We start from the raw sequence: 27,061 nt of genomic DNA on the forward strand, positions 1-27,061 counted from the left end.
CACTGGGCATTGAGCCTAAGGGCTGCCGCATGGCGTCACAACTATAACATAGTGAATTGAGCAGAACAGGAGGGGAGAAGCAGGGTGGGGGGCAAATTTTGGCCTCACACAGGGCACTGCTGAAATTTGAAGGGCCATAGTCCACCCCTAACATAAAACAAAGTGATGTCAGACCAATAAATGCTTAGCTAACTAAGCCATAACTTTTACACATCTTTGGGGAAACTACACACAGCAATTATAATCAACTTGTGTGCAAGTTGTTATCTTCAAAGATTTCCAGAGCAGGGTTCCAATCTGGGTTGCAACTTGGATGAGGGGAGGCAAAAGGATTAAAGACCAGCACCACCACTGGTGAAAGAAAAGCTTGAACACGAACAAACTATATGATAAACTTCCAGTACAGTTTAGCCCAATGGCTAGCTCTTTCCTCTTTGGTACTGGCAACATCAGGGTCTTCCTGTGAGCACTCAGGGCTGAATAGGCTGAGGTAGCCTATTCACTGAAAGCAGAGATCCTGAAGCTGGGGCTCCAATACTTTGGCCACCTCATGAGAAGAGAAGACTCCCTGGAAAAGACCCTGATGTTGGGAAAGACGGAGGGCACAAAGAGAAGGGGATGACAGAGGAAAAGATGGTTGGACAGTTCTCGAAGCTACCAGCATGAGTTTGAGCAAACTGCAGGAGGCAGTGGAAGAGAGGAGTGCCTGGTGTGCTCTGGCCCATGGGGTCACAAAGAGTTGGACACGACTAAACAACTAAACAACAACAACCTCAGCCTATCTCTGGTTGGTTCAGGTGTCAGCCACCTTGGCCACATTGCTTGCCTCTCAGTTACTTGCTCTGGTGTGGGAGTCCTGTCGAAGCCAAGCCTGTGGTTTAAAATAAGCTCCACTGACCAATGTCAACACATGAAAAATATTTCCTAGTTTCAATGTGATTAATAATCTCAACCATGTTTACCTTTTCAGGACAGTTCTAGTCACTAAACTGGCAAAATCCACCTTAATCTTTCAGGTAAATAAAGACTTATTGCTTTCAAAACATTACACATGCTATGGATTACATCCTTACACAACATGCTTAGAAAACAAAAACTCAGTGATGCTAGGCAGCTTTCTTCCTGGGCTTGCAGGATCTTATATTTCCTATGGATTAAAACTGAAGCATGCACAATTCTATGTGCAGAGCACTATTAAATTATGCAGGAGCTATGAATGCAGAGACATTCTCACTGTCAGTTAGCAGGCTTTTCACCACAGGAGGCTATGCAAAAAATAAGCAAGACGAAATCAACTCAAAGCCTGCTACATCATCAGCATACACAACGCCAGGGGAAAAAATACCCCTCAAGAATGACAAACTCTGAGGCTGACAGCACATTCAACCTAATATATATCAAATGGTCTGCCAGAATTGCCCATCAAAATAACTATTCTTATGTCATATAAATTAGATGGCTGCTCATCGGTTCAGGCAGGATACTGAATGACACACAGCCCAGGAAATGCCAGGCTTCTGTCACCCCAACAGCTGGCCAGCTGCTCCACTTACCAAAAGCAGACTCCCCTTGCGCCATTTCTTCCTTCAGTCTCTTGTAACCTTCTTTCATTCTCTCTAATTTTTGGACATTTTTGGCACTCAGCATGAACCACTCGTTGAGAAGTCCCTCCAGTCGCTCTCTTTCAGCTGTTAACGACTTAATTTCTTCTACAAGGTCTCTAGCCGTACAGAAATTACCTCCTGTGGATTCATTGGAGGGACATTAGAGAGACAGAGGAAGACAGAGAAGAAACAAATAATAGACACCCTCAAGGAGCTTACTAAAATAAATTAATAGTTAATCGTTCATACAGGAGCTAAAACCTGAGCAGTGAAAATGAAATAAATTTGTAGCAAACACATTTTCCCTATGTCCACTGATTTCCATTTCCTCGTACCTATACTGCCCATATAAACAGTGGTAACCTAATTTGATTATTATTTTTTCATTCAGGTTACCAAACTGCTACTTAGGTTTTTTTAAAAGGTGATGGAATGCAGGGTAATGATCTGGTCAGTATGTAATTTTTTTTTAGATTAACAAATAATTGCATGCTGACTGGATCATTACCCAGCAATCCATCACATCATTATGCTACAGCTAGCTATTTATATGGATATCTTCAAAAAACTGAAATGAAATCTCCCTTGCACATCATGTTATCATACGCAAATAAATAAATCCTTAAAATTAGAGAGAGTCAATACATGCACATAGCTTCTACCACCCCCATCCCCAAATGAGCTGGCCTCCCTCTGTTTTCATTAGAGATGCATGGCAGACTAGCCTGGTCAAAGGAATCCTTTCCAGTAGCTATCCTTTTCCTTTGCTATAGAAAATGCCACATGGTGTTTCTTTTAGTTACAGACTGGTTTCTCCAGAGCCAGCTGTTATGCATATCACAAAGAACCTGTGTGTGTATGTTTTTCACATGCAAACTTTAAATATGTTTTTCTGAGAAGTAGATCTCTTACATGGGTTGAGTGGTCACCGCCCTGAGAATATGTCTAAAGAGTTGAGAACCTAGGAATTCACACCCAAAACAAAAACTCAGTTTAAATGGTATTTTTTACAGTGGGGTGGGGAAAGGAATTTAATTACAAACTAATTAATACACTACAGAATATAAGCATGAATTCGCGGGTGCGTTTAACCCTAATACATTAACAACGCTAAAGAGTAAAATGCGTTCTTTAACGAGGAAAGATTGTGCTACTCTAAAAAAGGTCGAAGCATGACCATTTGACATGAAAACCTAAGAGGACAGAACAGAGATTCAAAGTTGCCTTGCAGCTGTTAATTGATAGCAATGTTGTACTGAATGTAGGTGTGTTGGAGCCACAACCAGAAGAGAGGATCAGGAATTCTAACTGCAGCTCATTATACAGAGGGCTGCCTCTGAAGACGGTTTGGAAATTTCAGCTGGTGTACAATTTGGTGGACAGGTAGTTGAGCAGAACAAGATTGCTTGAGTGTATTACACCAACCCTGGCCCACCTGCCCGGTTGCCAGTTAGTTTCTGGGCCCAATTCAAAATGCTGTTTTTGACCTATAAAGCCTTAAACAGCTCGGGACCACAGTATCTCAAGGACCACCTCACCCCATATAAACCAACCCAGATTCTGCAATCATCATCTTAAACCCTTTTTCGTGTGCCTCTCCACAAGAGGCCTGGAGGGTGGCAAGACGAGATCAGGCCATTTCTGCAGCAGCTCCCTGTTTGTGGAATGCTCTCCTCAGGGAGGCTAGTCTGCACCTTCATCATAAATCTTAAGCGTAAAGCAAAAATGTTCCTCTTCAACTAGGCCTTTGGCTGATGTCTAGATCTTTTTAAATGTATTTGTGGGAAGGGAGGTTATTGGTTTGTTTTCTTGTTCTTATTATGTACTTTGGGTTTTATTCTGTATTTTTATGCTGTGAATTGCCCTGAGATCTTTAGATGATGAAGAAAAAGAGTTTGGATTTGTTACCCCACTTTATCACTACCCTAAGGAGTCTCAAAGCGGCTAACAATCTCCTTTCCCCTCCTCCCCGACAACAAACACTCTGTGAGGTGAGTGAGGCTGAGAGACTTCAGAGAAGTCTGACTAGCCCAAGGTCACCCAGCAGCTGCATGTGGAGGAGCAGAGACCCAAACCCGGTTCACCAGATTACGAGTCTACCGCCCTTAACCACTACACCATACTGGCTGAAGCGCTGATATATATTAGCGCAGCCGAGGTGGGGCAAATATTGAATCAATAAAATTCAATAAAAATACATAGCGAACTAAGGTTCTGCCCTCTCCCAACAAAAGGCCTGCCCCCCCTAACAAAAATCCTAGCTACACCCATGCTGGAATACAAATTTAATAAATAAGTAAATAAATAACATTATTTGTGGTTCTAAGCTCTTAAGACTCACAAGCTCTGCTGTGCAGTTGCTTTGAGTTAGGATCTGAAAGAGGATATAGAATAATGTACATAGACTAGAGTCTTCTTGTCTGGTGCACTGTGCTATGTCCTTCCTGTGTGCAGAGTCCAACAGACAGAAGAAAGGGGCTTGTTGATGAAAGAGAGGGGTCAAAAAAACTCCCTGTCTGGCAAGTCTGGAGCTAGCACCTGTGTGCTTCCCTCTACTGCTGGAGCTATTCAGCCATGGGGCCATTCAAAAATTTAAGGCTTCGTAATTAGAAGTCTCAGCCTAATCATTCTTCGTCTTTAAAAAAAAAAGTTAAGAAGAAGGCACTACCTTGCCTATTAAAATTTCATATATACTGAATCATTATTAATTCCCAGAGGGAAGGTTAATATCAAAACCTGAAGCTATGATGGAATAAACGTAGTATCCCTGTTAATAATTTACAAGCATTTTTGCCTCTAATATATGCCCACGAGGCAAAACTGCCCTATGCAGCTTTTTCCCTGACAGAGGGAATAGGCCTTCAAATATCAAGAACTCATCAAGAGATCAGCACACCACTCGTTTAAAGTGCCAGTGCTGAACTCCTGACCTCAATCACAGTAACTGCAATGGGCACTTTCTAAATCCTACAAGAGAACTCGTTTTTTAAAAACATAAATATAAATCTGTTTCACTGTTAAAAATCACAAAATAAGAAAGGTGTTCTGGATTTTTTTAAAAAAATAGACGAAGGTAATTTTTTGGTGGCTGGAAATATATTCATCAGGGAAACATCTAGTTAATACTGTTTAATTACTACAATTTTTCATTTCCATGACAGATTTATGTTTTATGTAAACTGCATGTTATAATTTATTCAGTATGCCTTTCTGTTTCAACATTTCCATACTGCACTCTCTCAGATAGTACTTGTCAGATCTTGCTAAGCAAGCCTTTCCCAATAATTTGAAAGAAAGCATCTTCCAAAAAGAAGAGAAAGATGATCAAATGATGGTCAATATTTTAAAAATAACAGTTGCATTATATATTTATACTGTATATACACACACACATATACTGGTATATAAACACACACACACGTTGCAGCTTCCTTTATTGCTTTGACATTTTTAGCACAACATATAACAACTACTAGCTTCCTGCACCAATTTTCTATTAATATATCTATTTAAAATGAAAACAAATGAACACAAAAGAATATTAGCAGAAGTCCATGCTTGTGTTTCCAAGTGTAAAGCTATATGGAGGTATTTCTTTCACTGCCAATTTTTCTATATCATCCTTTATAATGCATAAAAGATGAAACAATTACAACACTTTACTGGTGCACAGACTTTGGAATACTTTCCCCAGAGGTGTCTGCCTGGCCCTTTTTCTCCTCTGTTTTAGGTAGCAAATGAAAACAATTTTATTTGTATGTTCTTGGAAAAGGGAAGGAAATAAATGTCTTTATGCTGAAAAACTGCTATTTTGTTGCTTCTTGCAATTTTATATGTATTTATTTTTTGGAATTGTTTTGGGTATATTTCAGTGGAAAGGCAGAAACAAATAATTGCAAACAAAATAAATAATGAATAAATGAAATAGGCAGCCTGAAGATTTGGGGGTTAAAGCAACAAGCCTGGAGTCAAAATCTTTTTCAAGGCCCACCCAGGGACAGGCAAGTCACCTTCAATTAGCTGTCAATCAATCTGGACTCAATCTGAGCCATTTGAAGCAAGATACTAGGGTGGGGTACAAACTGGGTAGGGTACAAACTCTGTGATGAAGACCTACATAATGCTGCTGAAATAAACTGTACATATAGTTCAGCCATGCAATTTGCCACTTGGCAGGTTGCCCAGAATAGATAGCAGCTGCCCCAGGCAAATAACTGGATGGTAAACTGCTTGCTGTCTGCCTCGACCCCTTACTGCCCACCCACGACTGAGAATGAAAATAATTTTGCTTCTATAGCACACCAAACAGCTGTGCACAAGACACTTATAAACAATAAAATATACACATTGGCAACATGAAACAAAATCATGTAAAATATTTTAAACTGAAAATTATACAAAAGAGAAATGAGAAGTTATTCCCTAAAAGAGTGCGGAAAATAAAAGGCATTCAGATGCTTTTAACATATGGAATGGAAGCTACACAGCCGTGCAGGAATGAGCCCCAGATACAGGCATCGTTAATGCAGTTCAGAACCACATAAACACAAAAGTGCCATGTTAACCTTATCCACTATTTCAGGGGTAGACAGTGTAGTGTCCCCTGATGTTATGAACTACAACTCATAGAATCGCAGAGCTGTACAGCTGGAAGGAGCCCAAAGGGTCATCAGGTCCAACCCTCTGCAATACATGAGTCAAGTCATCCCTGACCATTGGTCATGCAAGCTGAGACTGATAGTTGCAGCCCCAAGCTTCTAGACAGCACTGCTCTATAGGCAGCCAATATTGCAAAAAAAAACCCAAAACACTTCCAAGTGGCCATGAAGAAATTAGATCTCTAATTAGCCTAGATCTGTAATTAGCCACACTGCCACAAACTGATGAAGCTGCAAGTCCATATAAGAAGAGATTCTGAAAGTCAGGCCATGTGGTAGTCTTAAGGAAGCAAATGTGTAGCTTATGCAAATTAGTCCTTGAACCACCTACGATACTGACATTTCAGGGGGGAAACAGGGTCAGCGATGAACCTATGACTCTCAGTCTCAGGCCCCATTTGCAATGTGGACATAATAGTACATTTGTTTTACAGAACTATTACGCTGAAGGAGGTTGTATCCCTTCTCTCATGCCACAGTCACAATGTAACTCCTCCTTCCCCAGACTATTTGCTACATATCTTCTTTATTCCCTCAGCAAACAGCAGCTTGCAGGGGGCTTTTTTTTTTTCCAGGAACCGTGGGAAAGGTTAAGTTCAAACCACATGCACTATGCTCCCAATCCATACTTTTTCTCCCCCCCCCCATTGCTATTGAACAATACATCAAATATTATTGAGACTGAAACTACAGAGCGCTAGTAGAAAAGCATTGTGAACCATATAAAAGTTCTAAGTTCTTACACACCAAGTAATTTATATAGGATTCATATAATTTCACTCAACATTAATCCCCTCTGAGAGATGCAAGAGCATCTCTCCAGAGCAGAGACAAAACTCACTGGAAGCCTAAGAAAAGTATTAATTGCCCAATAAGAGAAGCCAGCTGTGGAAAGAGGACAGATGGGCAGCATGGTGAAGGGTAGGAGAGAAGAATGTGAGGAGCTGAAGTGGTCAGATCATAGGTGTACAGCCCTTCTAAGAATATTTCAAGAGCTGATGGTACAACTCCTCACTTTATTTCAAAGTACAAAGTGCTATTACACAACACTATATGTGCTGGCGAGTGCAAAAATCATAAGCTATATGCATCCTCTTGGCATGCAGAAAACACATCACAACAGTGTTCTTTGATGGGAGACCTTCTTGAACCATATACCCATTCATTGGGCTGGCGCGTTGCCTAATGGAGAGATTTTCTGCTTGTCAACTCTGCAAATTGTAAACACGACTGTGCATAATTTGTTCTCTCTCACCCCTACTGGAAAAAAAGGCAAGGGACTACAGTAATCCAAAGTTCATGGCATAAAAAGCTGTTATGGGGGGGGGGATCATAACAACTTAATATGTTGTGAAGTTCAGATTCACATATCATTGTTTTGCTCATGAATAATATTCACATGCACTCTGAAGACAAATAGCTCTTCCATTGCCAGCATTAGCTGCTTATCGATCTGAATAAGAAGCTGCCAATTCCTGTATTCCATTGTGGAACGTCATTTAAATCAGATGCATCTTAATTCTCAAACCTCTTTGTGTTCATGTGTTTATGAAACAAAACTACTGTTACCTAGAAGAACTCTCTCCTGCTTTCTTTACACATGCAGGTCATGATGAAGAATTCAACATTAGAGACTAGGAAGATTCAATAACCTTTCATCAAAAATTACCTGGAATGCTGAGAAAGCTAAATCAGACAAATACTGTAAGGACTTACCTGCTAGAGGGGATGCAATATAAAGTGGCAGTTTTAACTGCATGTGGTAGGACTGCCCAGTGGCTAATACATCCTGGAAAATTCAAGGAAATTCGAAGAGATCCCATTCAAAGTCCAACAATTAATCTTGATGAATCTGGGTATTGGTTTATTGCCAATTAACCCTGAGGCTATAGACAGTTATGCATAAGGATTTAACAGCCTTGCTGCTGGTTGCAGAGGTATCCAAATACTGGTGGTACAAAACTTCATTTTTGCTGCAAGGATGGTGGACAAAGGTCTAAAATAGTGGCTCCAAATTAACTACCGTAAGTACTGCAGACCCCCCATATGTGAATGGTGCCACAGACCACCAAATGAGAACCACTGGTATAGAACATAACACTGGCTGGAAAACTTATGAAGCCAAACTGAGTACATAGGGAAACCAAACATAAAGATTCATTTGGTATGATTAATTTCTGAAATATTTATGGTCATAACTTTATTTCAAATAAACACTGGACAATGCCATAACACCTAGTGCACACCCTTTTCCTGAGTAAGTTTGAGCTTCCTATGGATAGTTGATGGTGTTTTGTTGTTGTTGTTGTTTTGGTCTTATTATAGTGATTCTTTACAATGCCTTGCAACTCTGTCTGCATCTATGCAAGCTGTATGAATACTTCTTGAAAACTTTTAAAAAAAAGTTAATGGTTAAAAAAAATCACCTGAAACAGCAAGCATTTTGGCTTCAAGAAGAGTGGGTAGTTGAGTCTCAATATCTTTCACTTTCCTCCTTAAAGTGCTGCACAGCTTCTGACTGGTACACACCTAGATTGAGGCAGACAGCCATGATATATAATTCATTCATGTAAAAATATAAGGGAATAAAAAAGGCATTTCAAATTGACTTGGTTTACAGACATGACATATCATTACACAGCATGACAACAAAGGTTAATAAAAAATGATGTGTGATATTGCTGCAAGACATTCATCCTGCCATTCAAGGGCTTTACCACAGAATCCCCAGAAATAGTAACTCTCTTAACAGTTGCCCAAATAGGGAAAAATGATGATCACAAACAAAGCAGACAAGCAGATACTGCAAGACTATATTTCAGGCAAGAGGCCAAAGCTGGAAAATTATTGCAGATGTTTGATCTTTCTGTAAATATCTTGCTGACAGTCATAATGGCTGAAGATCAAAGTAAACAAATACTTGGTTCAGATTAACAATCCGGCCCTACTCTCTACTCTTGCTGTCCTTATGGAACAGCTAAAACAGCATTCCACCACAAGACATACAGGGCAGAGTCACGCAGGCTGGACCAATGTTCCTAGAAACTGAGCCCAATTCTCTTGCTGGAGTGAACAGCTAGCACAAATATCTGTTGGGAAGAGGAATGCAGTATAAGGTGCTAGCAGAGCGCCAAATAACTATTCAAAGAATCAAAGCAGAAATAATACATTACAAGTCACCTCCCTGTTGAATGTCAGACGTTTGACAAAGACCTTTCCATTTCAGCAGACAATAAGGAAGTTTTATGCTTTTATTATTAAATTTTAATTGATTTTATTCACTCTTGAGTTTTTTTTGTAATTTTACATACACTACTTATAAACTTCAGAGATTAAGCAGTATATAAACAGGTGAAATAGATAAATTAAATTTGCAAAAGAGACTCTCTTCAATCCCTTCCCATCTAAAAACAAGCATCATTTCCTCCAATGCCAAACACAGGTGGCTCAGTGCCTATCAGAGAAATACAACCGCCCAAAAATAAATATTATTTGTTCTTACTTGGGACTAACTAAGTATGTATATTGGTTTATACATGAAAAGAAAGAAACCTTGAAAGCAACAACAAGAATAAAATGGCCAAAGATTTAAGCTCAGTTAGCATCAGCTAGCTCTGTACTGATTCCACCGACTGTCTCAGTACTGCTGTTGTGGCTCTGCCTTGCCAACTGCCCTCCTTCAGTGAACTGCCACCATTTTGGCATTTAAATAAGCCACTCCGAGTAGTACTATAGTGTTCTAAGCCCAGAGAGCCAGGCTCCGTACAATACCTCACTCCTATATGAAGCTAATCAATAGTGGCAGGAATGGAGGATGCAGCAGTGTGTGTTAGAATACTAAAATTAACTCACTCTTTCAAAATGTCATGCTATCTTCAGTATTTGCTGTAACAATCACTTAGAAAAATCAAAGAGATGGAAGCAGTGCTGGGTTATTGATGCCAAAGGCAGCACCTCTGTCAGAGTTTCATATCCAAGTGAGGCATCGCCACTTTGCATCACACCAGGCCTGGCTTTATTCTGAAGGGGACAAAGTGACTAAGGCTGACTGCTCAGTTCATTATCACAAAGTCTTGCTCAATAGTCACTTGAAATGCTACGTATCTTCATAAATAGCACATATTTCCTATGACCATGCAGTAGGGGGAGGGAACAATCAGTTACTTATTATCGTGGGAAGAGTGAGAGACACTACATGCTATTTAATTCTGGGCTTTCAAGATTTTTAGGTAAGCCTGCAATTTTAAGTACCCGTAGAAATTAGTGAACCCACTGTGTTTATATTACTTTTCCAAGATGAAACTGCATAATCTATGAGGCAGTTGCACAGTTCTAATTCAGCAATGTTGATTTCAGAATATTCTATGGACAGTTTTCACACCAAATAACTTTTCAATGGCCTCCACTGAATCCAAAATGGATTCTGAAACATTTATAAACAATTCTACCATCATAATCCTCCCTGCTATTGTGAAGAGGTTGCTTAGCACAGTATTGGTCCGAGACTCTCAAGACTAATAGAAGAGCATGTTGTGCTTCAGACAGTACAAGGAAGCCTGCCTACTCCGTGAACTGAGGTAGGAGCAAATACTGGAACTGCTGCTCCAACATTCTGAGAAACCCTAACATGAAAAAGTAATGCATTTTCTTAGGGCGTGGAAGAGTGATGGACCACTTCCTTTCCTCTTGGCAATCTGTCCTAAAGACTGCAGCAGCAGTTCAGTTCCTAATATCAAAGCACTTTTGTACCTCTTAGAATCGTAGGAATGAGCCTTCTTGTTAAATTTACTAGCATGATTTGGCTTAGCATGTTGTCCAAACCCTGGCTTGTGGTTTAGTTCTCCATGAACTGTAAATCACAGGACAAATCTTGGTTAGTCTGAAGAAAGTTAAATCACAAGCCCGGTTTCAAACAACACACTAAGATTATCCATGCCTTAGCTCAGCACTGTAGTTGAACGACTGATGAGTGAAGCATCTTACCAGACGTCCCAGTTTCCCGGGGACAGTCCCCGGATTTGCAAATCTTTCCCCGGACAAATTCCACCCCTGGAATGTCCCCAGATTTCATCTACTGTCCCCGGGAAACGTGGCAGTGGCAGCCTCACCAGCCTGGAGCCAGCCCGGCAGCGCAGTTGGCTCTGGCTGGCTTCAGGAGCTGCTCGCTGCTGTGGCGCCCACCATTTTGACTCACCAGAAGTCTCCATATGATGGTGGTGCAGGGGCTCTAAGATGCATCTTCCGGGCTGCCTCCACCTTCCCTGACCCCAGCAACTAAGCTGTGAAGGGAGGCTTCATGCTGCCTATTGGAGCAGCCCTGATCCCAACTCCTACTTGCATACTCTTGGCCCTCCTTCTCCGCCTTCAATGCCTGACCTAACGTGCACCGCTTCCCCACCACTGCCAAAGAACCAACAACTCAGGGGCTGCCCAGACTCATGGAGAAAGGAGATAGAAGCCCTGGAGGAAGGGGAAATGTGGTGGTTGAGGTAAAGACGGTGGCTGCCCCTCTGCCACCGCCATCACTGCAGCATCAACGTCCCAAATGTGTAGTATGTATACATGTATGTGTGTATCTAAAGTGTCCCCGGATTCATTGAAAAAAATCTGGTAACGTTAATTTGCAATCTCCTCTCCATGTGCCTGCATGTTTGGCTTTGTGTAACATGTAAACCAGGCCATTAACTACTGCAATGATGGCGAAAAACAGGGATATGAGCAATCAGAGGGAGAGAAGGGAATGTAGCACTCACTCTTATCAACTCTACTGAAAGAGCAGCATCATTCAACTCTGTATCACTGAACTGTTTCTGTTCAGGTCTGTCATTACAAGCACCATTACGAAATTATGCCTGAGCCTGCTTGTTTTCCTCCTGTCTCTGAATCCCCACTTTCTTTTGTGTTGTGTCCTTTAGATTGCAAGCTGATGGGTAAAGACTGTCTTGTTTGTTATTGTTCTTATTAATCCTATTCTAAGCCACTCCAACAGTCTTTGCAAATGGAGATTGGTGGGGGGATGTTTTAAATAATATTCAAAACCTTCATAAACCTGTTAATTTTTTCCAATTGGCGGCTCACTGATTATCTCTCCTTTGCATGAGCTAAGAAATAAAATATCTAATGCACCATTCCACCCACTATCCAGCTGTCACATTTTCACTTTTTATACACTGACCAAATTAGCATAATGTCAGCATTCCAATAATCACTTAATATTACATTAAAAACAAGATCTTTAGAAAGCTGTTCACAGACTGCTTCCTTACACTTATGTAATTAATTGCCTCATTAATGCCTTACATTTACAGAAACAAATATAGCAGTTAAAGTGCACTTACTCTGGCAGCTGTATGTTTAATGGACATATTGAGTGATTGCTCTTTTTCTTGAAGCCTAGAAAAATTAAATGAATATTAAAAGATTCCCATTATTGGATAATCAACATCTCAGAAACAAAAACAAATATTCCAGTTTGTTTATCCCATAACAACTCTCTCAGATAGTTGAAACTATTGTCTGTTACACCAAAACACCCATTTGTTTCTTTACAGCCCAACTCATCCAAAGCTAAGCACTTTTAAATGTATGTATTTATTTCTAAAAGTATTCCTATGTTACTTTTTGGCTCTAAAGAAGAGGTCACACAAAATCACATTAATTTATGAAGAACATATGTTTAATCCCTACCCCACCCTGGGCTGGACATAAAAAGTACTTAAGATTGACTTGACCATGCCCACTAAATTTTATATTTTAGGGCCTGTTTCTAGCATGAGGCCATCAGAAACTGTAGCATCCCATTACCAAATAAAACTGGCGGGGGGTAGGAAAAGAAAGCTAACTCACTGTGGGATAACACCAATAATCCACACTCACATCTGAAAAGACAACTAGAAGATGTTGGTGAGCAGGTGTGGGTGCCCAAGGAGGCGATCATATTTTATTTGCTGAAGAGACTCCAAAACAACAGTACACACTGGTTCTACCACAGACTTTTGAAATTTTTCCACAAATGGTATTTTGAAAGCCATGACCTTCAAAATAGATCTAATCCAAGTCCTTTGAAAGAAGGCAAACACTGTACTCCAGGGGCTTCTATCTGCTGAAGCTTGCCTCAGTGGAAGATATATAGCAAAATTCTATTAAAAGTTTGAAATGGAATGATTTCTTTGCCCTTCAGCAAAGTCTGCACAATATGAATCAATCAAGGAATCAATAACTCCTTGGCATGATTACAGTTCTTATCTGTGAACCTCTCCATGTGCAATTTTGCACATCTTTTATCAAGCAACTGCTCATTACAATTAAAGTTGTTTTTTAAAAAAAAATATTTACCATTGGATAAACTTGTTTTAATATCATGAATTATACCAAAAAAAGAATGCTTCTTAGACCAATTGTGCATTGTGAAAACACAATAAAAATGAAGTAGACTCATACTGGATTCTCTGCAGGCGCTTTCACTTTACCCTACCAATCGTTACATCTTTTGAAAAGTTACTGCTTAATCCAAATAGCATAACGTGATTGTTAACCCATAAAGTGAGACTATCAATATTTCAAGTGAAGAAGAAGAAGAGGCGGAGGAGGAGGAGGAGGAGGAGGAGTTTGGATTTGATATCCCGTTTTATCATTACCCTAAGGAGTCTCAAAGTGGCTTACGATCTCCTTTCCCTTCCTCCCCCAGAACAAACGCTCTGTGAGGTGAGTGGGGCTGAGAGACTTTAAAGAAGTGTGACTGGCCCAAGGTCACCCAGCAGCTGCATGTGGAGGAGCGGAGAAGCGAACCCAGTTCACCAGATTACAAGTCTACTGCTCTTAACCACTACACCACGCTGGCCCAGCAAATAAATAGTTTAAACGAAAACAACAAAACAATAAAGCCCCCTCCCATAAACACATTTAAAAGGCTATAGAATATTAATCAGCCAAAGACCTGGTTGAAGAGGAACATTTTTGCCTAGTGCCTAAAAGATATATAATGAAGGCATCAGGCGAACCTCCCTGGGGAGAGCATTCCACAACTGCCACAAATAATGCAGAAAAATACATAAACTAATGTAAGGTTGTAAGGTTTGGTCTGTATATTCAGTGGTTTATTTGCTTACATGCAGAATTCATAAATGCAGACCTTTTCAGACCGCAGCATACAAATTTATCATCTTCCATGAGTAGGATAAATCACACGTGCAAGCCATGCATCAAAATAGCCATAGATGCATTAAAAAAGGTAATCAAAAGCTGAACAACTGAAGCTGGGGAAGGGATGTGGCTCACCAAGGAGCCATTTGGCTCTGAATGAAGAGTAAAAGTAAGCTAAAATGAGGTAGAATACTCAACTTTACTGTGCTTCACCAGCAGCTAGGGAAGACAGCAGCAAACCCTAAAGGCAGGTTAGGAGGGGAGGTTGCAGCAGAAGCCCTACAAAGTCAAGTACAGAAGTGAAGGCAAGCCATTGGGGGAAACGACTGTCAGTAAGGAATTCCAGACAGGGAAGACCACAGAATAACTGTCCAACTGGCACTCCATATAGCTCAGTGGTAGAGCAACTGCTTGGCATCTAGGAGGTCTCAGGTTGAATCCCCAGCATCTCCAGGAAGGGCTGGGAAATATTCTTTGTCCTTGGAGAGCTGCTGCCCATCAATGTAGAACAATACTTAGCTAGATCAACAGATGGTCTTTGGTCTAAGACACCTCCTTATGTCCCTATGCATATTCCAAATAATTTACCATTTGGAATGGAAAAGTCAGGAGGGAGGTGACATTTCTAAGACTTTCTCCTTCTTGTTGCTTTGCCTGTGGCTACTGACAAACCTGAAAGTAAAGGCGCACAAAACTAAAGACTCCCTTGAGTTCTATAATGCTTGGGCAAATCCTTAGATACCCATATTATCCACACACCAGGTATAAAAAAGAAAGTACAAAAAGGGATATTAAACATTGGCTAGCAAATCCAAAAAATAGCTGAATTCTGTTTCCAGGGATATCTGCTAGTGTATGGATCTGAATATTTTCCACCAGCACTGCAAAATAGTATCATTTTATCTGGCTGGTAATTGGAATTATGCTACTAGCAGAATAATTTTACATTTCATGCTAATTTAGGTGGCTTGTTATGACCTATGGTAATAGTAGTTTTTGCAGGATTTTTATTCTATTGCTTTTCTTATGAAGGGACAGGATTTGGTGTTGCAACTTGCCCCAGATCCTTGAGAGGAGCCAAACATGAGATGAACAAAACATAAATACCTAGTACAGATGAGTGAGTCACCTTACAGCATGGGTAGGCAAATTAAGGCCAGGGGACCGGATCCAGCCCAATTGCCTTTCAAATCCTACCCGTGGAAGGTCAGGGAATGAGCATGTTTTTACATGAGTAGAATGTGGCCTTTTATTTCAAACACATCTCTGGGTTATTTGTGGGGCCTGCCTGGTGTTTTTACCTGAGTAGAATGTGTGCTTTTGTTTAAAATGCATCTCTGGGTTATTTGTGGGGCATAGGAATTTGCTCTTTTTTTCCTCCAAAATATAGTCTGGCCCCCCCACAAGGTCTGAGGAACAGTGGACCGGCCCCCTGCTGAAAAGGTTTGCTGACCCCTGCCTTACAGCTTACATAGCTCTCTACAGATTTGTGGCCAAATCTGAATGAAACCAAGATTTATGTATATTTTATGCTACAATAAATTCTATGGTGACAGACCCTCCTACTGACAATAGATATTTCTTCAGGGCACCACTTTTCATAGTGCTTAATGAACATATTGAACAATCATAGTACTCTCTTCACGCTAATTTCCTCAAGCAGCGCTGTCTCTCTCTCTCACTCTCTCTCTCTCTCTCTCTCTCTCTCTTTCTCACACACAGAGAGAGAGAAAGAGAGAGAGAAAGAGAGAGAGAGAGAGAGAGAGAGAGAGAGAGAGAGAGAGAGAGTGTAATTGGCACAAGGTGGCCTTGTCTTCAACCAGAATTACTATGTGGCTGAACAATATTCAAATTAATAAGCCTTTCAGGCCCCAAGCATTTAAGATTATCTTTGAATTAACCTCTTTCAGACAAACCTTTAAGGGCTCTTGTAGCTGAATGGAGTGGTTACCAGAAACATAAAGAGAAAATCCTACTGCCAATGGCCATGACAATATTAATCCAGATTATTTAAAACATCCATAAAACAGGTTTTGCATTCTGGACGCATTTCAACCAGCAACAGCTAAACAGGGGGTGAATGTGGGAATGAAAACAGAGCGTTCAAGTTTTTTAAAAAAAATATTGGACACTATCCAGCCCTCAAGGCACCGTTTTAGAACTGGCATCCAGATTCCCACTCCCTTCACTAATCCAAAATCAGTATTTTGGCATTACCCTTGAGTATAATACAAGGGAGCCAAGAATGAGCAACAGGAAAGCAGATGAGAAGATTAAATTTAAAAAATATGAAAGCTAAGCAAGATACATACAGATAAGTGGTTTCTGTGATAATTAATCTCAGTTTTGTAGATGTGACCTCCATTGATCTTTTTCATCAAAGCATGCAATAAAAAAATGTGCTTCTCAATGTATCTACTTATGTCAATAACAAAGCAAGATAGCAACTGACTAATCCAAAAGCTGTCACTTTAACTCCCGCATTTGTTGACTGATTTTCCAACTGAAATTTACAAATAGCAGCAAAAATTATTTAAAATCAATGTAATATGCAACTGATTTCTCTGACCCTAAAGTCTTTCCTTTCTTTTTTTTACAGAATTCTATAACCAACTAATGGAAATAAGACAGGACAGACATTTTCACCCCATCAGCCATTATGCTAAGTTAAAGACACCCACCCCTTTCAGCATGATGTGAAGTGAATGACATTTGCTTTGTAATGTGGGGAGGGGGTGTCACCTCTCTTCTGTAATAATGAGGGTCTTCAGCTGCAATATGATAAAAGGTTTTGAGATCAGAGGTCAATAAATGGGTGTGGGGACCTATTTTGCCACCTCTCTGCCTAGTGGGCAGGACAAATCACTGTATCAAAATGAAAGACCTGCACTATAATAAACTTCCTGAGTCTTTATTTAACAGTTTAAATAATCTCCTCCCATGACACGTGGGAAAGACACCAGTAAGGATGGAAATGGCACAAAAGATTGATAATGCTGCTTCTTACTCAGCACAGGGGATGAAATTATTGCCTTTTGGCCATCTCTGCACTAATGAAATCCTCATTTAGAAATAAGATGCAAGCTTCTTGGGAGGAAAACTACCACATGGAAGGTGCTCCATGTGGGAAGGTGTTCAAGAGAAGTAGGTCCTTTCAAGGCTGGGAAGTTTTCACCATGCCATCACAAATGTATGTTATCAATGAATGGCTTATGTGACTATTGTTATAGCTATAGTAAACCCAATTCCTGGTAAAATATTATGTAGCACCAAAATCATTCCAATGTCCCAAAGCAGCTTTCCTGAACATCAGGCTCTAAAGCTAAAAACAGAAATTTTCATGTATTTTCCAATGAGGTAATTCTCTCCCTATAAGAGAGAAATCAGAAGAAAACAATACATCAAAGTTTTTATACAGGATTTCAAAGTATCATACAATAATACATACCTTTTAAGGGACTCTGGTAAATCCAAAGTGCACGGAATATTCTGTGATGCCTTTGACGTTTCAGTCAAGGCTTTGCCTATTTCTTGCAGCTCTCCAAGCGATACCCCGCTAAGCAAGGTAGACAACTCACAGTCCTGCATCTGAATGAACTGATCTTGGTCTTGAATTTCTCTCCTTAGCTGTTGATCTTTAGCTTCTAGAACAGCCAGCCTTGCTCTAAGGATTTCAATTTCTTTCTGCATGAAGTAGAGAGAGAATTGTGCATTCGTGTTTAAAAAAGGAGTGCGATGAATTATACCAAATGGTGCAAGCACACACAAACACATGCAAGAGCCAATTCTCCAGCCAATTCTCCACATGGCTATAATGCATTTATGAATATCATGGATACCAGGCTCATCTTTCCCACCCAATGAACCTTACCCACATGGTTACAATATGTGCAGCCATGTCACAGTCACATGGGAAAGAACCATAGAAAAGAATCTCTCACATGACTCAATATGTCTGAAAAGAGCTGAAGTTCTACCTTATCCTCTTGAACCCAATGAAACTCAAGTTGAATGTTATTAATGTAAGTCCTACTGATTTAAAGAAAGCTTATCTGTGAGTTATGTTCTCAGGATTAGGATCAATATGTTTAAACAAATACAAGCTAACAGCATGAATCAAAGCAACAACAGTCAGTCACTTTGTAAAGGCACATTTCTGAAGATATGCCAACCCTTGAAAGCTAATTCAGCTTTGCAGTTGTACTAATAAGCACAGGAAGAAGAGCTTTTCATTCTGAACTGAAATAGTCAGTCCAATAAATTCAATTTGCACTTGTGTTGCCTGAAACATATGTTATTTGCTGTACAGCTTCTTTTGCAGCAGGAAAACAGACAAAAGTAGTGCTTCAGCACACACAAGTGTTTCTCAAGGTCATCAGGCCTGTTACTTTGTGTATAAAATCAGGTTTGTAGCACAAACAATTCATTCTCTGTATTACTGATTTGATAATAGAACCAAAAACCCAATGGTCTTCAGTTAACAAAACTACATCTCCAAACTCAACCGTACTAATTTCCATTAGCTGGTAAAGTTGGAGAAAGAAATAAAGAGGGAAATGGTGTTATATAACTTCTGTATTGTTAAATATTTGACAACATTTGTAGGGGGGATACAGGACTAAAATCCAAAATTACAGCTATGTGACACAACATAAAAAAGTACACTCTAACAATGTTGTTATTATTTCAGGTGCACAAAGATCAACAGGCTGGGCCCAGCTTTGTATGCCACTCCCACATGAATCTTCCCATCCAGTAAAAAAGCAGTTTCTAAATCTAGCTTCAAATCCTATAAAAATGTGGAGTTGGAATGGACCCTGAGGATCATCTAGTCCAACCGCCTGCAATGCAGGAATCTCAACTAAGGCATCCATGACAGATGGCCATCCAACTTCTGCTTAAAAACCTTTGGAATCCACCACTGTCAAACAGCTCTTACCATCAGAAAGTTCTTCCTGATGTTTCATTTGAATCTTCTTTCTTGTAACTTGAAGCCATTGGGTTTGGGTGTTAACAGTGAAATCTGGTTAGTGCTAAGTGTGGTTAATGTTTATTTAAATCAGGGTGCGGAACCATTTTGGTGCTGCATACCAGATCCTTATCAGATACTAGCCTTGTGAGCTGAATTTGACAGATGGGCAGGGCTGATGACATCTGTCACATGAAGTCATAATGATTGATTGATTAGGCAATCTGACGTTCCAAAATCAAGACTTCAAAACACCCAGCAGGGCTTGCAGGGCTTGTGGTGCTTAAAAGCTAAGGCTTTGGCTTTCCACAGGCATCAGCTGCACAAGTGAGTTCCCTGTGGAGAACTTGCTTGTGCAGAAAATCCAGTCTGATTTCCTTGCCAATGTGCAATCACTTTAAGATTTAAGATTGCGCATTGGCAGTTGTATCCCAACCTGTCACACACCTAACATCTCACAGGCTAAATCTGAATCCCCAGTAAGTCAAGTTTGGCCTGTGAGCCGGAAGTTCCAAATTCCTGGTTTAAACCATTTAATAATGCTTAGAGAAGGATAGCTGGAATTCATTCTAGAACAGGGGAGGCAGCATACAACTCCAGGTGCCATGTAGGGCTTAGAGAACAGGCCAGTCAAAAAACTGAACAGGAACTTTATTTTTTTCTTTCAACCAAGAACAGAACAGCAACAAGCAGCTCTTCATTCTACTCAAATACAGTTAGGTCTAATGTCACCTAATGACCAAACCACAGAATGATGCTATACTCCATGGTTCACTCCCAATCCCTTAACCTTTGTGGAGGGCAAGAATACACTATGTTAGAATAATGTGACTATAACACTACTTTAGGGGATAGGCCCAGGGAGGAGGCTCAGCTAGAGGCAGAAGGAGAAAGTAGCCAGGGAAGAAAGACCCATTGTACATAGTTCTTTAATAAAACTATTTCTTCTTCAACTCCTCTGACCTGCTCATCATTGAAACAGAGAACATTACACACTACATCTGCATTGGTTCATGAACAGGTAGTCCTGCTGGCTTTTAACAACCCAGCCTTTTTTCTTCAGCAAAGAACTTGTACCTATTTTTGAAAACCAATTACAACAAAAGCTACATCATAAGTCAACATTTACAAGTTTACATTTATTAGTTATGATTGTGAATATTTCCTATTTTAATAGAAGAAGAAAATGAAGATTTCTAAACCATATAAGAAATAGTTAGGCAAGAACAACATTTTTATAATAATCATTGCATGTCAAACTTCTAAGTTACTTTTTCAAGAACCTAAATCATGAAGTTCATAGATGAGACACTGATAGAATAAACGAAACAAAGAATAAATGAAATTTTCTTTGAAAGTTTTATTTCCCTCCCGCTCAACTAATTTCCAATAGCCAATTAAATTTAAGAAAGTAAATTACATAGGTGAGCATAAAGAGCATATTTTTAAAATACTCGGAAAAGTAAAAACATGTTCATGAACAACTAAATCTTCAATACCCTCCAACCTTGCAAGAAGTTTGCACTACTCCTGTGGCCAAAATTATTCTTTTTTTTTTTTTGACTGCCAAATGGACTAAGATTCTAATTACTGCACAACAATAAATCTACTTGACCATACTTCCCATTTGCTTTCCTATATATAAATATTGATGCATATACTGGGACATTATGTCCTTCTTACCTGTATCAATGCCTTTTCTTCAAGCAGCTGATCTCGTTTTGTGGCTGAAATTAGTAGTCTTCCATGGTGAGGAAAATTTAAAATCTTCTGTTCACATCTCTGCAACAGCTGTTTTTCTTCTCTATTAAGAATTTCAAAAATAACCATTACAAACGCTGACATGTGTTGCATTAGCAAATTGGCAGTCATCTCCTAAACATTCAGAAAAACACACACTATCTTCCAGGTCACGGTGATCCATTCTCTAAAAATATAGTTGTGCCAAGCTTGAGAATTTATTTAAATTTTAAAGCAGTTTAGTGGTTTGATGTTGTGTGGGGCCTTGAGGGGCCTTGAGAGTTTAGCAGAGGCCATAAGGTGGGATCACTAATTAAAATATGTTGCCCTAAGGGTCTTTTTTCTCTGTGTACACCATACAATGTTGTTTGCCTAAAATGCATCCATTAGTGTCTTAAATGAGTGGCTAGAGGCAAATGCATAAATGCAATTTTTTATCCCCACCGTGACAAATTTCTTTATCAATTAGCTCTCCAGTCCTCAGTATTTGTGCTGATATCTGCCTGGAATGTAACAATACTACCACAGGTGGTGTATATATGGGAAGTCCCACAATCACTGGTATGCAGCTTTTTAAAAATAGTGCCAAGCCTTTTAATATGTGTGTGCTTAATGTAAAACAATAATGAATCATTCTTTCACTACCATCCAAGAAGTACCCAGATTTCCCCAAAGCTCTCATTTGCTTTGAATTTTAGAAAGTAAAATAAAAACACCTTCTGAAATGATAAATTAGGCTGCACTCTTGGGCACATTGGGACGCAGGTGGGGCTGTGGGTAAAACCTCAGTGCCTAGGACTTGCCGATCGCATGGTCGGCAGTTCAAATCTCCGCGGCGGAGTGAGCTCCCGTCTTTCGGTCCCAGCTCCTGCCCACCTAGCAGTTCGAAAGCACCCCTAAGTGCAAGTAGATAAATAGGCACCGCTTTATAGTGGGAAGGTAAACGGCATTTCCGTGTGCTGCACTGGTGCTGGCTCACCAGAGCAGCTTCGTCACGCTAGCCATGTGACCCGGAAGTGTCTTCGGACAGTGCTGGCTCCCGGCATCTTAAGTGAGATGAGCGCACAACCCTAGAGTCGGACATGACTGGCCCATACGGGCAGGGGTACCTTTACCTTTACCTTTTACTTAGGCACATTTACCAAAGATTGACTTCCAAGCAGATATGCATAGGATTGCACTTTTAGATGACTGGTCCTACTTGAAGATAGCATACCTCAAAATAACATTTTCCTACTCTTGTTAGGAAAATCATCCAATAGGAAATTAGATTTTTAAGGTGAGCATGTTGCTGGATTCTACCTTACAGAAACTATACTGCACAGTTCCCAGTTTAAAAAGTGTCCAAGCACATTCTCTTGGGTCGGCTTGCAAGTAGGATTTTTATTGGGGGAGGGGCTTCTTTTTCCTTATTAGCATATAAAAATAGAAGATTCTGCTGGCCTGTGCAAGGCTGAACACATAAATCCTTTAATTCATGTGATACATCCTTTGCAACTATGTGTTCTTTAATTTCTCTTATAACACAACAATCATTCATTCCCCAGTTACAGTTTCAAAGTTCAGTCAAATGCCTTCTGAAGTCACTTATGAAAGTCACATGGGATTTGATTAGTTCGGAAACACCTGACCTGCTAAGAGGGCATGAGAGAACAACATGGGAAATCAATTAAGAGTGTGGACAAAACCACTCGCCTTTCCCACTGAAAATATGAACGTTGACAAATGCTTGTGGAAAGACAGTAACAATCATAAAGAACTGATTATAAGAGACTTGAACAAGGAAAGAATAATCTAGACAAATCTGAGGTTTTCTTTCCATGAAGTGGGAGATTGAGGGAAAGGCTCAGCAATGAAAAGAAAATGTCAGGACCTCTGCTATGGTGAGTAATAATCTGCAATACCCTTCCCCAATCTGGGACCCTCCAGATGTTATGGGCTACACTTCCTGTCTGCCCCAGCCAGCATCTGAAGGGCAGGAGTTTGGGGAAGGCTGATCTACAATCCATTGAGATGTTCTCCTGTGCAAGTCACTCTTAAATATATCAGACCCTTAGTAAGGCTTGCAGAGAAATACTTCTTGTTAGACTGTGCCCCCAAACAGTCATCATCATTAGATACATATATTATCAACCAACAATAGGTCAGTGCAGTATCACTATCCCAAAATGTGCAGATGGAGGAGCCAAGTCTGAGAGTTAGTTATCTTAAGGCCACCCAGTTAGTTTATGGCAGAGACAATATTCAAATGAAGGGCTTCCTGGTTCACAGCTCAGCATCCTAACACTGCAAGAGCTCTCTGAACTTCTTTGGGTAAGAAGTGTGCAAGTCAACAAATAGTGGCATGTGCTTTTAAGTCGGCCATGGGTGCCTTGGCAGAAAGGGAGGTATATAAATGCACTCGCTCACTCACTCAATAAATAAATGACAATGGACCATTGATTTCAATTGAGTGCTGGGCTTCACCCTATGTTCACAAATTTCAACGCAGTTTTTAAGGAAGCTTAAAACATTATCCTATACCACTAGGGCCAGCAAACTTACCTAGGAACTTCCCCATACAATGCCACTTGAACCTGTGCTTTAAATCTCTCCAAAAAGCTGCTAATTGAAGGATGTTGTGAAGGAAGCTGAAATTTTAGTGCACTTTTCTCTTTCTCCAGCTCTTCAAGTTTTCTTCTAAATTTATCAGCTGGGAAAACAAGGAGGAAAACACATTATAATTAATTGATTCAGGGCTATATTTTGCTCGAAAGAAAGTCTGGTATAGTGATAAACAAAAGGGACATATCATAGAGAGAAAGCTTTGGTTATGTGAAATATTTTAAATGATAGCGACATTATTAAAAATGCAGCCAAAGAGTCACACTGGTTGCCAAGCTACTTAACCTATATATATGTAAAGAACCAACCCTTGACATTATTGCATACACTGTTGAAAATGGTAACACACATTATGAAACTTGCAGTACTGACATCAAATTCTTACAGCAAAATTAGACGTGACATTAATCATAGGCTTGTTTTTTTCCTCCACCAAAAAACAGGTGGAGGGGAAGGCAATTTGAATCAGGACTAAAGCAAAAAGACTGTGGGGATTTAACCCTTTGCCTCTGTTAGTGTCCCAAAATGGATCAGGGCCCCCACAACTACTATTTGACCCCATCTTTATGTGCCATCTCATTTTGGGTAAGTCAACTCTATATTCCCTATTCGAAAACTTATTTCTTAAGAACTTATGTCTTGGGTTGAAATAACATTGATGAAACTTTGAGAACTTGGATAAAAGGCATACTTGAAAACAATATTAACATCTTATTTTATAAAGAAGCTGCCTATCTTCTGTTAGTAATTGACACTTTAAAAAGTTAGCATCCTTTTGTTTCTTTATAGAGGCTTTTAAATTCCACAGAGTATATTTAAATATACTCATTTCAAACAAACGTAAAACAAATTTTTTTTATTCTTTGAGAAACAAAAGATCCTCCAATTCTTCCACCATTTCCAACCACCTTCGCTCAGTTTTCATTATCAGAACTATTATTTCACTCTTAAGTAGAAAATTCAGCTAGGTGCTTTGAGGGAAATGAAAATACATCTAAATGAGAGCTAAACTGAAGCAAATGGGGGCAGGTTTTGGGAAGATTTTCAAAAACTGGAGGGGTTCCCAATTTTGAGAAGGCCATCACAGAAGTGACCACCTAATTAGATGGGAGAGAAGCGTGAGCATTCTCCCAAGCATTCTCCCTGGAATACATCAGGAAGAACTTTCTGACAGTAGGAGCTGTTCAACCGTGGAACAGACTCCTTGGGACTATCCCTCCTTGGGGGTTTTTAAGCGGAAGTTGGATCTGTCATGGATTCTCTGATTCTAAGTTTGGTTATAAACTACAATGCAGCTTTCAGCACCTACAAATGACTGCATCAGTGGTGGGGAAAGATATCAATAACTCTTTGCCCAAAGGTCATTTTGCCAATCAATGCCCCATCCCTACCCTTTGTCCAGTATCTTTTGTCAATAAATAGAAAAACAGTCCACAGACAGGGTTATGGGTACCTTTCCCACCCACTGCCATAGCCGCTATACTTTATTTTTTGTTGATTTTAAAGTTCACCTATCTCCTGTATTTCAGCTTAGTCCAGAGAAGTGGCGTGGAAGCTGCTTTTCTGCAGCATGACTCCCCTTCCCCTCTCTCTGGTCCATTCCAGTCTAGACCATTTAGCATCTTGAACTGAACCTAGAAACCTACTGGGAGCCTGTGAATTTGCCACAAAATCAAAGTAATTTGCTCCAAGCAGCACCCTCTTCTCCCCATTAATACTCTGAATAGAATAAGACACTGTCAAACATATTCTAGGAAACAATTACTGAGGTCCAATTTAAAAAGAGAAAGACACACACAGAGAGAGGCAGTGATAACATACTAAATGGAATAAGATGTCCAACAGTGATAACATCTAGCAGCCATTTCTGTGCCATCAGTCCCCTAGGAATGACTGGTACATGGAAAGCTTGCCATGCTATAGCTACAGGGTTCACATTTCAACACACATATCCTTCCAAACAATACGCTTCTGTCAGGTTAACATTCCATCAAATCTGTCAATTGCATCATGTTTTTGTGCTACAGGACAAGATGACACATTGTGTAAAGGTCAAGTGGAAAAATGTCCCTTCCACTACATCATCAACTTCAGCTGGTAAAGGTCATTCCGCCCAATAGTTGCTCCTACAGAAAACAAATCTACATGAGGAAACGATCCAATACCTGAGGAAGAAGTGATCCAATACCTTTTGTCTCATCCAAATGTTTCTTCAGAACCAAGTCAACTTACCTATTTCTTTTTCACAGGGTTAATTACAGAAATCTAGGCTGCACAGAATGGATTGCATATAGGCTGGACATAAATTTCAACAAGTACATTTTATAAGATGTCAAAGGTTTCCCATTATCCCATATATGATTTGCCATTAGAGCCAATAAATGTGAAGTGCTTTCAGTACTTAGAAAAAGAGCTGTTTGGGTTGTATGCACTCTTATGACAATCCCTCTATAAACTCTAAGTTCCAGTTACTTTAACTAATGTACTGAACTCAATAAAATTCCAAGTATGAGGTGTATTTTCTTCTAAAAACAATACCAAATGAAATGGATCCAAGTCTGTTTTGTCTGAAAGCCTGTTGTTTGATTTCTACATGCAGACACTCAAATAAAGTAGTAAGAACTGGCCATGGGCAAAATCCATGGCATGTGCCACTGTTGATTTCAACATAAAGAAGTGGTAAAAGTCTAGAGAAACCTTATACTTAAATTGCCTATAAGTATGCTGCATGGTTGCCAACACAAAAAGATTCACAAAACATTCCTGAAACTATAATGTTTTAGTAGGAGTCATCGTTTGGTTATTAAAGCTGCAATTATCTGTACAGTGTGCTCACTTAACTGCCAGCAAACCCCATTGAACTCAAAAGGACTTACTTTACAATAAGGATGTCAGAGAATTCCAACAAAAACTGAAACAGAGTGGAAATTACCAATGTTCATTTGTTCATCCCATGTCCAGAATGAAATCAATCAACTGTTGTTCCTTTCAATCTGCAAATGTTACATAATTGATTATGTTGATTCCCATTTGCGTTGTGTTTCCTTTGCACTGAGATGAATGGGGTAGAATAGCATAATGGCAATGTAATTACACAATTTACATAATTAATTATGTAAAATATGTAATTTCACTACAGAGGACAGCGAGACAAATATAGTCATATTGGGCAGAAAATGAACTGCAGTGCAATCAATACATGAAGTACAGGGGTTGGCATCCTGTTCATATTTCCAGATCTCTCAAGAGTGCTTGATGAAATTATAGAACTACTCCAAACCTCATACCTTTTTACATAGGCTTATACCAAAAAAGCACGAACCCTTTATCTAAAAACAAATGCT

The 27,061-nt window shown here is 39.7% G+C and overlaps 1 protein-coding gene across 7 annotated transcripts in view; it reads right to left on the reverse strand.

The window, feature by feature from the left end:
* The window catches only part of DISC1 (DISC1 scaffold protein), a 150,166-nt gene that overhangs the window by 84,166 nt on the left and 38,939 nt on the right, over positions 1-27,061 (reverse strand). For 6 of the 7 annotated variants that reach the window (XM_081906815.1, XM_081906817.1, XM_081906816.1 and 3 more), the window contains 6 exons: positions 23,658-23,805; positions 21,057-21,177; positions 17,853-18,088; positions 12,601-12,655; positions 8,689-8,791; positions 1,554-1,742 (listed from right to left, as the gene is read on the reverse strand). In XM_081906815.1, the coding sequence (XP_081762941.1) occupies positions 1,554-1,742; positions 8,689-8,791; positions 12,601-12,655; positions 17,853-18,088; positions 21,057-21,177; positions 23,658-23,805 (852 nt within the window). The remainder of the gene's footprint in view (positions 1-1,553; positions 1,743-8,688; positions 8,792-12,600; positions 12,656-17,852; positions 18,089-21,056; positions 21,178-23,657; positions 23,806-27,061) is intronic. The other variant, XM_081906821.1, reaches the window with a different exon arrangement.

This window comes from Podarcis melisellensis (genome assembly GCF_964234715.1).
Source record: "Podarcis melisellensis genome assembly, chromosome: 3".
NCBI lineage: Eukaryota > Metazoa > Chordata > Lepidosauria > Squamata > Lacertidae > Podarcis > Podarcis melisellensis.